The sequence below is a fragment of the Centroberyx gerrardi genome, chromosome 10 (assembly GCF_048128805.1).
Source record: "Centroberyx gerrardi isolate f3 chromosome 10, fCenGer3.hap1.cur.20231027, whole genome shotgun sequence".
Lineage (NCBI taxonomy): Eukaryota > Metazoa > Chordata > Actinopteri > Beryciformes > Berycidae > Centroberyx > Centroberyx gerrardi.
In genome coordinates this window covers 17,515,179-17,528,412 of record NC_136006.1, presented here as the reverse complement: position 1 = coordinate 17,528,412, position 13,234 = coordinate 17,515,179, and the positions used below count along the sequence as shown (strand labels likewise).

The 13,234-nt window shown below is 45.8% G+C and overlaps 1 protein-coding gene across 1 annotated transcript in view; it reads right to left on the bottom strand.

Moving 5' to 3' along the window:
• Nucleotides 1–2,238: 2,238 nt before the first annotated feature.
• igsf3 (immunoglobulin superfamily, member 3) overlaps nucleotides 2,239–13,234 on the bottom strand; it is a 61,645-nt gene continuing 50,649 nt past the window's right edge. Inside the window, exons 7-9 of the mRNA XM_071927095.2 lie at nucleotides 9,431–9,841; nucleotides 6,379–6,831; nucleotides 2,239–6,017 (exon numbers count right to left, since the gene is read on the bottom strand). Of these exons, the coding sequence (XP_071783196.2) occupies nucleotides 5,767–6,017; nucleotides 6,379–6,831; nucleotides 9,431–9,841 (1,115 nt within the window). The 3' untranslated portion in view covers nucleotides 2,239–5,766. The remainder of the gene's footprint in view (nucleotides 6,018–6,378; nucleotides 6,832–9,430; nucleotides 9,842–13,234) is intronic.

Here is a 13,234-nt window from a genome sequence, read left to right as displayed (position 1 = left end):
CTTAGGCAGAGCCAGTGGAAGCACACACAGGATTTTAGTGTTTATCAATTATGGATGACATGGGAATGTTCCAGCTATGTGTGCGTGTCAGTGTGTGAGTGTGTAAATTTGTGTGTTTTGTAATCCATAATGAATGAGATGGGAGCATCAGTGTTTTTGTTGTTGAGCTGTCAGTAGGTGTGTGTGTGGGTGTTTTGTGCTGCATGTGACGAGTCACGTCACATGCGCTCTGCAGTGAATGGTGTGAATTGCATGGACTTTGTATGTTAATCGAACTCAAACATTTCTCCAATGATCCGGTCCTAACCGATAGGCCCTTAATACCACTATTGATCTCTGTTTTTCTGGCAGAGTTTACACTGAGAGCACCACACTGGAGATCATTGACTACTGCCGATGATTCAGTAGCAAATTCCAGTGACATTTTCAGCAGTACATTTGCTTTCATTCTTTCCCTCTTCTTAAAGCAGTGTGCTAAGACAGACATGACTGTTGCAGTTAGTGTATTAAAAGGATTTCTCCCTCTTCTCATCGACTCATGCTTACATCACCAGGTGAGTCATACCACACAAAGAGATGTGAATGCAACAATCCGGGCAGAGGCCTCAACAGGCCAATCAGAGTCTACAAGCTCTCGACTCATGTCTTCACCTGCAAAAACAGAACAACCTCTCCGTCCTTCTTATACAGCGTGGGTGTTGAGCATTATATTCTCAGGTGCTAAATCAATAGACATGTTTTTGGCAGCGGTGTAGCCTGTTGGATATTCACACTTGTATGCTGTTGATCTCTGTACCCATCATTATGGATTTTTTTCTGGTTGCAGCCTCCAGGCCTGGTTACAATGCCCTCCCAGCTCTCTGCAGTGGAAGCAGGGGAGAGATGTCCTGTCTTTTCCGTTGTATTCTCCTCAGCTCCTCCTCTCTCACCAGTAATAAATCATCATCTATTCGCCTGACTGCTGCCCTGGCGCTCTGGATCGTTAAGTACTGTCTGCCCATGTGTGCCCTCTGGTGTCTGCATCCTCTAGGAGGACTATGGATTTGTGAGTGTTGCTTACTTTTATGCAAAGCAGCTCTTTCCATATAGGGTGCGTGCTTGAGAAAATGGAGAGAGCGGGAGCGGGAATCAGAGAGAAAGTGGGACAGAGAGAGATAGTGCTCAAGGGGAGGAGCACTCAATGTTTCTGCATGCTGTGAAGTTGTGACGGAGCTGGCTGGTAATAACATCAACAATATCAGTGCGCCTGCTATCAGTGGTAGCAGCATCAACAGAACTATCAGTGTGGTGGCTCTGTCAGTAGTGACAGATATTAGATTGTTTTGTTAAGAGTCGGCCAGAAGCTCAGCAGGGGAACCTATGTGCATCACAGAACCCTGGAAATGATCCACTAACCCCACATGCATCATTGTGACACACCAGAATATGATTTTTCCTGCAGTAAATGCTATTTTCCCTCTGTGTCACCTTGAGTTATGGAGAGGGTGTCTTGGCCCCATTGGTTATGGCGGTTGCATGCGTGCAAATGTGAGTTAATGTTCGTGGGAGAAGGAGTCTGTAAAGTTCATGAATGGTGTGTACTACTACAGTCTGTGTCTACTGCATGTGTGTGTGTGTATGTGTGTTTGAGAGAGAGAGAGAGGGAGAAAGAGAGAGTGAGTTCATGTGCATCTGGATGAGTTATGAAGGGTGAGATGTGATTTGCCGAGGCCATCAAAAAGAGGCTGGTTAGCCTAGAGGAGGCCCTCTGAGCATCATTTATCCCTCTGACATGTTGCCCCACTCCTTGTCTCTCGCTCACATACACACACACACATGCACACACACTGACCCAATTGGACATGCCAAGTAAATAGAACCTCACTTTGCTGAGGGGCTCAGAGGTCAACATCCCATGCCGACTCCACAGTGCCCTGGAGCATGGGTATTAACCTTGAGTGTATGGTTGAAGCAACAAAAGCTAGGTGGGTGGGCAGCTGCTAGCAGCATCTTGGTACATCATGGTTGTTGTAGTAACACTGGATTCATGAAGCACTTTTAATAGGTCATCTATAAGCACTGAAAAATGCAAATGGCTGTTAGGGAAACACAGGGCTTTTGCACTGAATGTATTTTATTGCAATAAACTGACAATAGCAAAGTGCCTTTTTGATGGTCACAACTGTAACTATTTGATATAATCAAATAAAAAATAAGCAAAACATGGTCATACAACAAAAGAACACAAGATTTTTAAAAAAAAAAAAGAACGCTATGGCCTTCCTTTTTATTTCAGTGCACTATTTCTCATAGATTAAAAAATGAAGATAAAAATACATCACTGGAAAAAAAAAGCAGCACTGGCTGAACTGAACACATCACCACAAAGTATTTTACAGCTAAATCTGGAGCCAGCACACAGCCACTGCATGCAGCCCTCATAACGCAGCTACAACACTGTCAGAACGTCTGGAGGATGCTTGGGAGGCAGCTAGGGATGGTATTATTATTATTACTACAAAAAACACCATTCAGAGTTCAGAGTACAACTGTACAGCTCCAATGACGGCGGCGGCACTGCGACATCACACACCAAGGCCACGCCCTCCACTTCCTGGATCAAAGTCTAGAAAGGAAAATTGAGTTGAATTTTGAATGAATTTTCTCTTTTTTTCCCCTTCAGGACTATAGCAGAACAATGAGAGGTCATTGTTGTCATGGGAGTCACACATTGGAGGGATGGCAGCTGTTCAGTGGCGTGATTTACCCAATTTGCATTACTGGGAAGGTTCATGATTTATAAAAGGCAATCATATCGACCAACAAGCAAGCTCACAGGGTTTTGTGCCTTTGAAAAACTGACACCAGCCTCCTATTAGCATTTATTAGCAATGCAAGTGGAACTCAATAGGGTGTGAAACCATTACTCTCAAATCATAAACAAGTCCTTTCAAACAGCTCTATTACTTATCCTTGCTATTAAGTACTGCCTGGAAGTACCAGAATGGTTTGCTTGCAGTTTTGATGTAATGTTTTCATAAAGCATTGACTTGCACCAGCAATGCAACAAATAGTAACAGGAGGCTAAAGCCAATTTCTCCAAAACAAAAACTCTGGTGTGAACACACTTTGGATATTTTCACACCAGAGTTGGAGGCTTGATTAATGATCAGTAGGATTGACTTCTAAACAGTGAACCTTCCCTTTCAAGACACTGACCAGACTGGTTGTAACTGCACATGCATCACATTCTCATACCTAACTTCCTTGTCTATAATAACACCAACTGTACTCCTCCTGGAATAGTTGAAACAGATTGGTCAGCTTAGCAATATGAACATGAAAAACAATGCAGGAAGTGGAAAGGTTGGATGTTGGACTGTACCAGTGTCAAGTATATGTACTTTTGGCTTGTTGACTTAAAACCGTTTAATATATGAAGTGCTGCATAAAAGCAAAGCAATAAAAAACAAAAATGAGCCATATCAAACACCATCGACAAAGCCCATTCTTGAAATAGACTACTTTATACTTTACAGGTCGAAAGCACATCTCAAATCGGCAGTCAGATATTGAATGTGAGGAGGAACTCGGCTCTGTCGACTGTTTGCTCAGGAAGTGGGGGGCTCGGGCACTGCTCTGTCACACAAACACAACGCTCAGGAGTTCAAAGGTTACAAAACATCAAAATGCCTCCTGCAATATTGTCATGCAATATACATGTCGACACGATTGAGACAAGAATGTCCAGGGTTTTCATGTTCAGTCTGGCAGTGAAAGGGTTAGCCCAGGTCAGGTAGAGGGATTTCACACCTCTCCTGGCTGCTGCATTCCAGGGAATGTGACACAGATTTTCAACCCTTCTGCCGTGTGTCAGGGGAGCTGAGGAGACCGCCCTCAGCCAGAGTCCATGATTGGGAGACGTTGTAACAGTTCAGTTTCAGCTGTCTATGCATTCTATGGAGATCAAACATCCTAGCTAGGTGTTACAGTACATTTCAATAAATAAACGCGACTCAAGCAAAAAGATCCATTTTTGTCTGTTCATCTATTGTACATGTGAAGCTGCAATAATTTTCAATATAGGAATAGATATACAGTGTTTTGACACTGACCAAACCTGACAATCTGGTATGAAATGCTACAGACTGCAATGCGCAGGACAAATCTAGCATTTCTACATTTCTACCACATTGCCAACACACAGGCTATTGACATAATCTGCTTGGTGCAGTTGCCTGGCAACACAAGCAGCACAGTTCTTAGAGAATTTCAAAGCAAAAGGAAAATATTAAAAAGCTATGCAAAGTAGTATAAAATAAATAAAAAATCTTTCAAATAAAAGACAAAAGTCAAACATTTGCCCTCACCAAATTTTTTCTTACATTATGCAGGTAACAGTTTTTGGGTGTTGGTTTAGTACATGATCCATATAGTAGTATATGAGCCACATCTACACACACTAGTAATCTTCAGTGTGCCTCTTAAGAACTCAATAGTTTTTGTTTTCGAGACTTTGATGCTAATCTTTTAAAGACAGGACGAAGTGGTCATATTAGAGAACTTGTGCAAGAATTTAATTTCAGTCAATAACCCCCACTGTGTTATTTAGAACAACTCAACTGATTTAACGTGAGCGTAAAAATCGCCCTTATGCCTACAAGGCCCATAATCCCACAGCAGGAGGTAGGCAGCCATATTTACAGTCTGCCTCGGAACCAATCGGCTTTCCCCCTGTCTTTAAACTTCAAACATTAGATGCAGAGGACAGCATGGAATAAGGAGGTCTTGGCACTGAAAAAATCCCTTATGTCAAAGTATATCCTCGGCAGGAGAGAGCTGTTCATTTATTCTCCACCATTCCCTCCCTCCCTCCCTCCCTCCCTCCCTCTTTTTCTCTCGCTGTCTCTTTTTGGAGAGGAGCAGAGCAGAAGAGGAGAGCGGAGCAGTCTCACTGAGGCCTAGTGTCTGGCAGTGTTTAAGTAGCGCACCAGGGCCTGTCTCTGTCTGCCAAGGCAAATTCATTGTAGAGGCAGGTGGGCCAACACACACATACACACATCCTCACATAGGACACAGACTTAGTTTGTGTGTCCTTGTCTTTGTCTCTACGCAGGCTGGCAACCCAGTCATCAGCTATGGAGTCAGTGGGCGCAGAGCATCACTATGGTAACCAACACAGTGGGCAGGGCTGTGGCTGCTCTTGGATCAGTGCAGAGACTTTTTTTGGCACCCACATCAGCTCCAGAGTCCATCATAGAGTCCTTTCTCTTAAATGCTCTTCCCGGATTGGCCACTTTAACAAACTCATATGCACGCTTTTTTGAAAAATAGACGACCATTCAGAGTAATGAAAATCAAACTGCAGCTATGAGATTAAGTTTCACAGAGAGAAAACAAAAATGAGAGAGGCTCCACGTTGCTCTCTCGCCTCTCTTTCTCACTCAAACACACTATTACCTGCGCACACACCACACACACATTCCACCCCACCCTTTGGCCAAGCCAAAACACAACACACATACACACGTACGCACTCAGACACACACACACACACATTCACAAGTACTCTCACACACGCGCACGCCCACACAAGCTGTTGTTAACATAAAACAGGCAGCCACCAGGGTTGGAATTATCTAAACTGATCAATTGATTGACAAATTCAACACAGCAGTGATAAGACAGGTAAGGTCTGAGGGTGGAGTCCAGATCCCCTCCCTGGCATGGTGTTGGTCGGGTCCGCGGTGTGGGCGGGGCAGAGGGGGGGGGGGGGGGGGCCCTCTCTTAGTCCACAGAGCCAGGGTGCAGGCTGAGTGCAGGTGGGTCCAGGCAGGTGGGCGAGTAGCTGAGGTGCGGCTCTTTAATCCACAGGAGGGGGGCGCCGTTCTTGCCCTCCTGGCTCTTGCTGTTGCCGCGGCTCTTGTAGCGCACCAGCAGCACGGCGATGAGGAGGATGCCGAAGATGGGAAAGGGGTAGAAGAAGACAAAGTAGAAGAGGGAGTCGTTGGAGCACACCACCGACTGCAGGGTGGAGACTGGTGACAGAGAAGAAACATGGAATGAAAGTGTTCCGCTGATGCAAAGACAACATTTCTACGGCACATTCCTTTATAGACTCTTGTTTAATGTTTCATCTGCCCTTTGCTCACAGCACTATAACAATTTTCTGTTTCTCTTTAAACTCAGAGAATACAGCCCTAGCTCAAAGGTTTAACTATCAGTCACTTCCAAAGAAGCAGCAGTGGCAGTTAATTATCTCCTATGCTGTCTGCATTACGTTTAATTTGGCGGTATGATATTGGATGAAAGCGCCTGGTATTTTCTAGCTTCGCAAAAACGTTCATTTTCACCTACATTTAGAGAAGCTATAAGACTTTAGGTTTAAAGAGGATTTACCTTGCTGCATCACATTGACGATGGTGAACCCAGAGTTGTTGGTGGCCAGGCGGTACCATGCGTTGCGAGGGTTGAGCAGCCACTCCTCTACATGGCAGTAGTAGCGGCCTGCGTCTGACGGCCGCGCTCCTTGAATGGTCAGGCTGTACTGGTCAGAGGTCGTCCTCTCGAACTGCAGACGGGAGTTCGGCCCCGCCTCCTCCGTGGGGCTGCAGTTTCCGTTTCCGAACACGGCGTCGTGCCCGATGGAGAACACGCAGTCCCGCTCTCGCTCTTCCTCGCCCGGCTCCTCCTCGTCCTCGTCGTCCTCGACTTCGGAGCGCTCCACGTACCAGGAGACGGAGAAGCGGGAGTCTCGGGACGACTGGGAAGGAATGCTACAGCCCAGCCGGATTGAACTGGACTCGGCCACTGTCACGTTTGACTCCGTCTCCTCCACCTGTAGTCTCACCTCTGTAGGAGAGAGAGAGGGAGAGAGAGAGAGAGAGAGAGATAGAAACAGACGGGGGGCAGAAAAAGAGGCATTGTAGATATGTGTTGAAATCAATTTCCTGGAGCAGAACAATAGAGTTCATGTTCAAACTTCACTCAGACAAAATAACACTAACTGCAGCTCTTCAAAAACCTTTGAACATCAAACACAATACCACAGAAACAATAAAGGGCTCCGCTAATAGGGACAAAACTTCAAGCTCCTAAATGTCCAAACCAAATAAATCCATCAGGGCAGTGTTGCCCACAGCCATCGCTGCTCTTTCAGCTTCCCAGCACGGTTCGGTGCCACCCGAGGGCTACTCTGTCTGTCTGCATGGGTTTGCTACAACCCTTCAGGGGTGGTACAATGACCCACTTCCACTTGAAAAAAAAAAAAAAGAGAGGTAAAGACTTGGCTTGTTCAGGCTCCTCTAACACACAGAGTTTGGAACGCTCTCCTTGTTAAAGCAAAAAGAGGAGTAGAAGGGAGAGGGGGAGAGCAGACAGAAGGCGAGCGTTGGCACACATCTCCTCTCATCTTTCCTCCTGACAGTCACATTTCTGGATGACTTCCTAGGTGAATGCATTCTTTAGTACCTTAATGAATATCCACCTAACTCCCCCCACCATCCACCGCCATATCGCTGGGGAAATCAGATCTGGAGTTTGCCGCAGATGTTTATATATATTATTAAAAATATACACTTATATGGTTATAAATATATATATACACTCTATATACAGCTTCTTGGTATAGTGTTTGATAATAACTTTGAAACAGAGGTGAGACTCGAGGGAAACATGAAAGGGAATCCACTTCCTTACATAAAGTAAAGTCTGCATGTGGTGCACATACTCTGAGATTTTAACCGCACAGCATGTTGCAGATCTGTGCATTTGTATATGTGCTGGCGCATTAATTGTGGGAGCAGTGTCCACTTTGCTCTCAAAATAAAATATGACTGTTGGACAGGGGAAGTTGAGACAGAGATGCACTTCCTCCTTCACTGTGAAAAGTTCTCACTATTTCTACAAATGCACCAATAGAGTGCCTCACTTCTCATCTGCTTAGAGAATAAATTGAGAATAAGTGAGTGTGAAAAAGTTAATACTGCCGTCCAGTAAGACTTTATGTGACGCAACCTGAGACAATGAGTAAAGAAAGAAATTGCATATTATTTAGCAGCATACTCCACTACTACACTTTCTTTTATTTGATATCTTTTACTGTGTTATCTGTACTATTATACTCTCTATTGTTTCTTTTGATTAATTAGACTTTTAACCCTCACTATTAATGGTATCATTATTGAGTACCACCAAAGTTTTGGCAGTATATACTGAATTGTACTTCATGCCAGTAGAGCTCATTGAATTGAACTGAATTTGAGTGCTTTCCTTGCCCTGCCAGTTTATGACCAATCTGTCTGACCTTCAGGTTCTAGTTGGACAGATGCCGCAGACACACCATGGGTTTCACTCTGCATTCTAAACGGGACCCCTGGCACAACCAAACTGCTCTCAGAGACGTCTGAAAAAAGTCACCTTCATCTGGTGTGAAAAACAGATACCATGCGAAAGAGGAGGGGCTTATAGGTGGGGTGGTGGCTACGAGTGTGAAGTTGGGTATTTGCATTTGGGAGCATGGGATTTCAATATACACTACCAGTCAAAGGTTTGGAAGCATTTTTCTTTCTTTGTACTATTTTTCACACTTTCGAATGATAGTAAAGACATCAAAACTATGAAATGACACAAATGGAGTTATGCAGTGACAAAAAAAGTGTTACACAAAACAAAACTGTCTTATATTTTAGATTATTAAAAGTAGCCACACTTTGCCTTGATGGAAAGGCAAAGGCTTTGGAAAGAAATTCATACATAGGCATCAACTTCAATATTTATATTTGTCTAAAAAACTAATTTCAAGCATTTAAGCATAAGCCTTTAGATCAAAATGGCTTTAAGATAATGAAAAACATAGAACATTCAATCAGGTGTGTCCAAACTTTTGACTGGTGGTGTAGAGGTACAGGAGGTCGGTGGTAAGGGACTAAGGGCTAGGGGGAAAGTCAGTCAAGGAGGTGGAGGTGGAGTGTACTTTAGGTAACTCTGTCATGAGGTGGGATGTCAAGGTGGCAGTGGGTACATGGTTTCAAGCGCTTTTGAGGTTTTTGAGAGCCGGACCAGAGGATTAGGTTCCTCATCTGTGCCAAGCTCTGCCCTCTGGCATTCCATATGGCAGCTGGCATGGGACTACACTCCGTCTTACTCTGCCACCTGAGCTCTGCCCAGGGCAGGTGGACGTTGATGGGGTCATCAGAGCGAGGCGGCCTCGAGGCCTTGAGCGGAGCAGGTGGGAATGGGAGGCAAAAGAGTAGAACAGTAAGGACAAAGGGCAAAGAGAGGGGAAAGGGGTAATTTGGAAGAGGGAATGGGATTACTATGCTCAACTGGTCTCAAACAGGAGCTCAGGACAACATGTGGGGCCAGAGTGGCAGCTGCTGCCTGCCTGCAGTGGGGAATAACTAAGCATACTGTTAGATAAAGAAGCCAGCTGGTCTGACCCCTCACTCACCTGGCTGTCTGACCAGAACATGAGTGAAGCCTGAAGACTCCCGGGACAGCCTGTACCAGGCCCCGTCTGGGTCGCTCAGCCACTCCTCCACCAGGCAGTAGTACGTCCCGGAATCGCTGCTCTCCGCCCTGTTCAGCGTCAGCGCGTAGAGACGGGGCGACAGCCTCTCCGCCTGCACACGCCGTCGCAGCCTCTCCTCGTCCGCGTAGGCGCCGTACTCGAACGCCCCCGAGCGCTCGATTCTCAGCAGCAGCTCGTCCGCCTCGCCGCCTGTCGCGCGCCGCACGTACCACAGCACGGCATGCTGGGAGTCCGTGCTGGTCTGGGAGGTGACGGAGCAGTTGATCCGCACACGGCTGTCCTCCAGGTACGCCTGCGAGTGGTTGGTCTTTTGAACTCGAAGCTTACTCACTGCAACAGGGAAAGAGGGAGGGGGAGAGACAGAGCAAACAGTCATTCCTCTGGGTGCAGAAAAATGTGAGCGCTGGTGACAGGTACACAATGCAATTTCTGTTTTGTGACAGACGGCCTGAAGCCGGGTTTATTTCTGGTGGCAGCAGGGCAGAAAAAGATACTGGTGCGTGGGTGGGTACTGCAGGTGACAGAAAGAGAGAAAGAAATATAAGGGGAGAGAAAGGAGGAAGAAATGCCAGGCAAATCAAAGATGAGGGGATGAGAGGTCTGTTGGTGTAAAGGTAAAAATGGAAGATAAGATGTAGAACAGTAGAATAGACAAGGATGAAGGAGGGGGGTGGTTTGTAAAGGAGAGCTATGTATATATTAGGAAAGATACAAGATAAAAGCAAGGCAGGGGCTCTGTCATTCTGCCAGAGAGAGAGAGAGAGAAAGGGGAAGGAATGCACTTAGAAAGTCAAGCGGGTGCGGGAGGCAATAGGAAGGGGAGGAGACAATGGAGAGGTGAGATTGAGACGTCAGGGAGGAGCTGGGGCTGCCCTGGGTGCTGTGACGGGATTGGTTACAGTGACATCGGGTGTGGGATAGGATTAGCTGCAGGTACATCAGGTGTGACCGCCACCACAGACCCCCGCTGTCACACACTCAGGGGGGGGATTAGCTGAGCACCAAGTATGTACACACAGAAAACACGCTCATACTTTTACATACACACACAAACACGGACACACACGCGCCTGACGGAGCACGCATAATATCGATACACACTTTATGTACCAACACAAACACCCCGTAAGAAAGACACAAAAAAATCACACCTTGAAATGATCAATACAGCTCATTAGAAGCAGAACACTTGACAGCAATATATTTCTCATGCTGTAAGAGCGGCTGTGTTTTAATTTACATTTGTCATGATATGGCATGAAATAGGACAGCTCTGCCACTTTAGCAGATTTAGCAAGTGTTGAGACTCTCTCCATCCCCCGTTTCCTCTGCTTTCCCTCTCCTGCTTTCTTTAACAAGCCCCTGCCCCCCTCCTTTCATCATGTTCTCTCCCTAGCTTGGGCTAAGCTCTGCTATGACTGACTGACTGATTGACTGCCTGGAGTCACAGCCATCTGCCCAGAAAATTTCACCCTTAGCCACAGATTGGCGAGTGTGCTTGAATGGTCAGTGTTTGTGATTCTTGCGTTTACTTTGTGAGTATTTGCTTTATGCGCAGGCATTCGGTTGCATTCAAAAGATGCATTTTCAAAGCTACGAGGCATCGCCGGACCACCTAACTGTGTAATAGCATCTTGAGTGAGCATCCCAAATTAGTCATCATCATTGCCTCGCTACCCACCAGAGACTCGGTCGGAAGCTTGACAATCTCCCCATCCGGAATTACTGCCGAGCCCTGCGGACTCCTGGCAATCATTTTTGCAGGAGAATTACCTCAGAACCTCCTGAAGTGGAACCATGCTGGATTGGATTGGCACAGGACAAAGCAATTCTCTGCCGTTCCCATTTGAAGTTTGAATCCGCAGCCAGGAGAAAAATTGGGGGCTGGAAGCCTGTTGCCTCACATCAGTGTTTACAGAATTGCCTTTTCAAAGCTTAACTAGGCTAATTATTCAAGCCCTATTAGGTAGCATCATGAGCTATTACAAGTTATTATAACTAAGCTCTTACTTGGGAGAGAAAGACGGACAAAGACAGAGAAAGAGAGATGGGGAGAAAGGCGGAAGAGAAGGGGAGAAAAGAAAGACAAATACTGGCTTTTCTGTCCGAGAAACGGCTTCAATGCCCCATTCCTCCTGAACGCTCTTGCTGTGAACTGCCTCAGTAAGAGAACAGTGAATTCATAGACCGGCCTGTCACATCCACTGACACGTGTCCATTCCCACTGAGAACGAGGTTTCTTCTAGGACAGCTACAGCCCTCTTAACACAGCACAGCGCTGCATCTGCTGATGAGGATGGAGAATACTTAGGCTGAAAACACTGTACGACGTACATATGTGCAATGTTGCTGTATGTGTGATGTTGGCGGGGACAGATTCGCTATGCTGCAGGAATAGACCGAGCATGCACCATATGTAGGGAGCCTGTTCAATCATACATCTGTAACAAGGCCATTCATCATGCATGTGCTATGTGCGTTCCCTCAACAGCAAGAGTGGATCTCCTATGTGTGTGTATGTGCCTGTGTGTTAGCGAGGCTGTCAATATCTATGTTAAGTGTGTTTGCATGTTCTCTGCTAGTGTGTTTCTTTAATGAGTCTCAGGGGTGCAGCCACAAAGTAAGACAAATCCGTAATTGGAAACACTTGTCATCTCCGTTCTGCATTACTGAATGTGCCAGTCAAACCTGGCCCAATGTCTATGTATGCAAGCACATGCCCTTACTTTATATGCAACAGGCTTGAACTTGTTCTCCCCTTCTGCTTCTGCTCACTTTATTTCCTCCACAGGAAGAAGAACAAAAAACCTGTGCCAGTCTGTATGTTTTTGATTCTCTAAGCTTTCTTTGCTACATGACTCACAGGTAGCTCATCTGGGAATTGACAGCCAATCTGATGGGAGATGGGAGGAGATCATAATTTTGAAGTTAACCTTGAACATTAATGGTGTGATAACACTCTCTCACACACTCCGCCCGCCTCTGTGGTTTCCAGGGCAACCCCGTCTCCACGGACAACGGGGGCGTGGCTAGAATACCTGCGAGAGCCCCGCGGTGTCTTCCAATGAGGAAAAGCAGACCCAATTAAACACAGCCAGAGCCTTGCGTTTCCATCATCAGGCATGATTAAATGAAAAATGTATTAATATTCAGATTCTTGCTCTGCAAAAACGTGTGCAAGTTTCTCCTTAGTAGATCAACAAATGTTTGAGAAGTATTTTAGAACGTTGCATGGAGATTAAATAAATTGAGCTGTATGCACAAGGAGTGCCTCTTAATCCACAACTCCACTGGTGGTACTTGTGTATATGTGTGTGTGTGTATCAGTATTTTGCTGAGCATGTGGCATCATTACAGTACAAACGCACACACACACACACACACACACACTCACACACAGACGCACACAGTACAGTTAAGTGGCTCATTGAACCCTTACCTCGCCTCCTTCCCATGTGCGCCCAATTTGTCTCCGTTAATTGCTACACGAACTGCAGAGTTAAGATAAAGTTGCCTTTATTCCCTTTATTTATGAGTGGAGTTAAGCACACAATGGCCACAAACAGCAGCCCAATTTTGGTGAGGAAGAAAGATAGAAAAGCAAGCAGCAAAGCTACACCACGCAACACTGTTTTATTTGGGAAGCCAACAGCTGAGCAGATGAAAACATCTTTGTGAGATATTTTATGGTCCAGGGGGAAGAAGTGCACAGCTAAGGCTGTA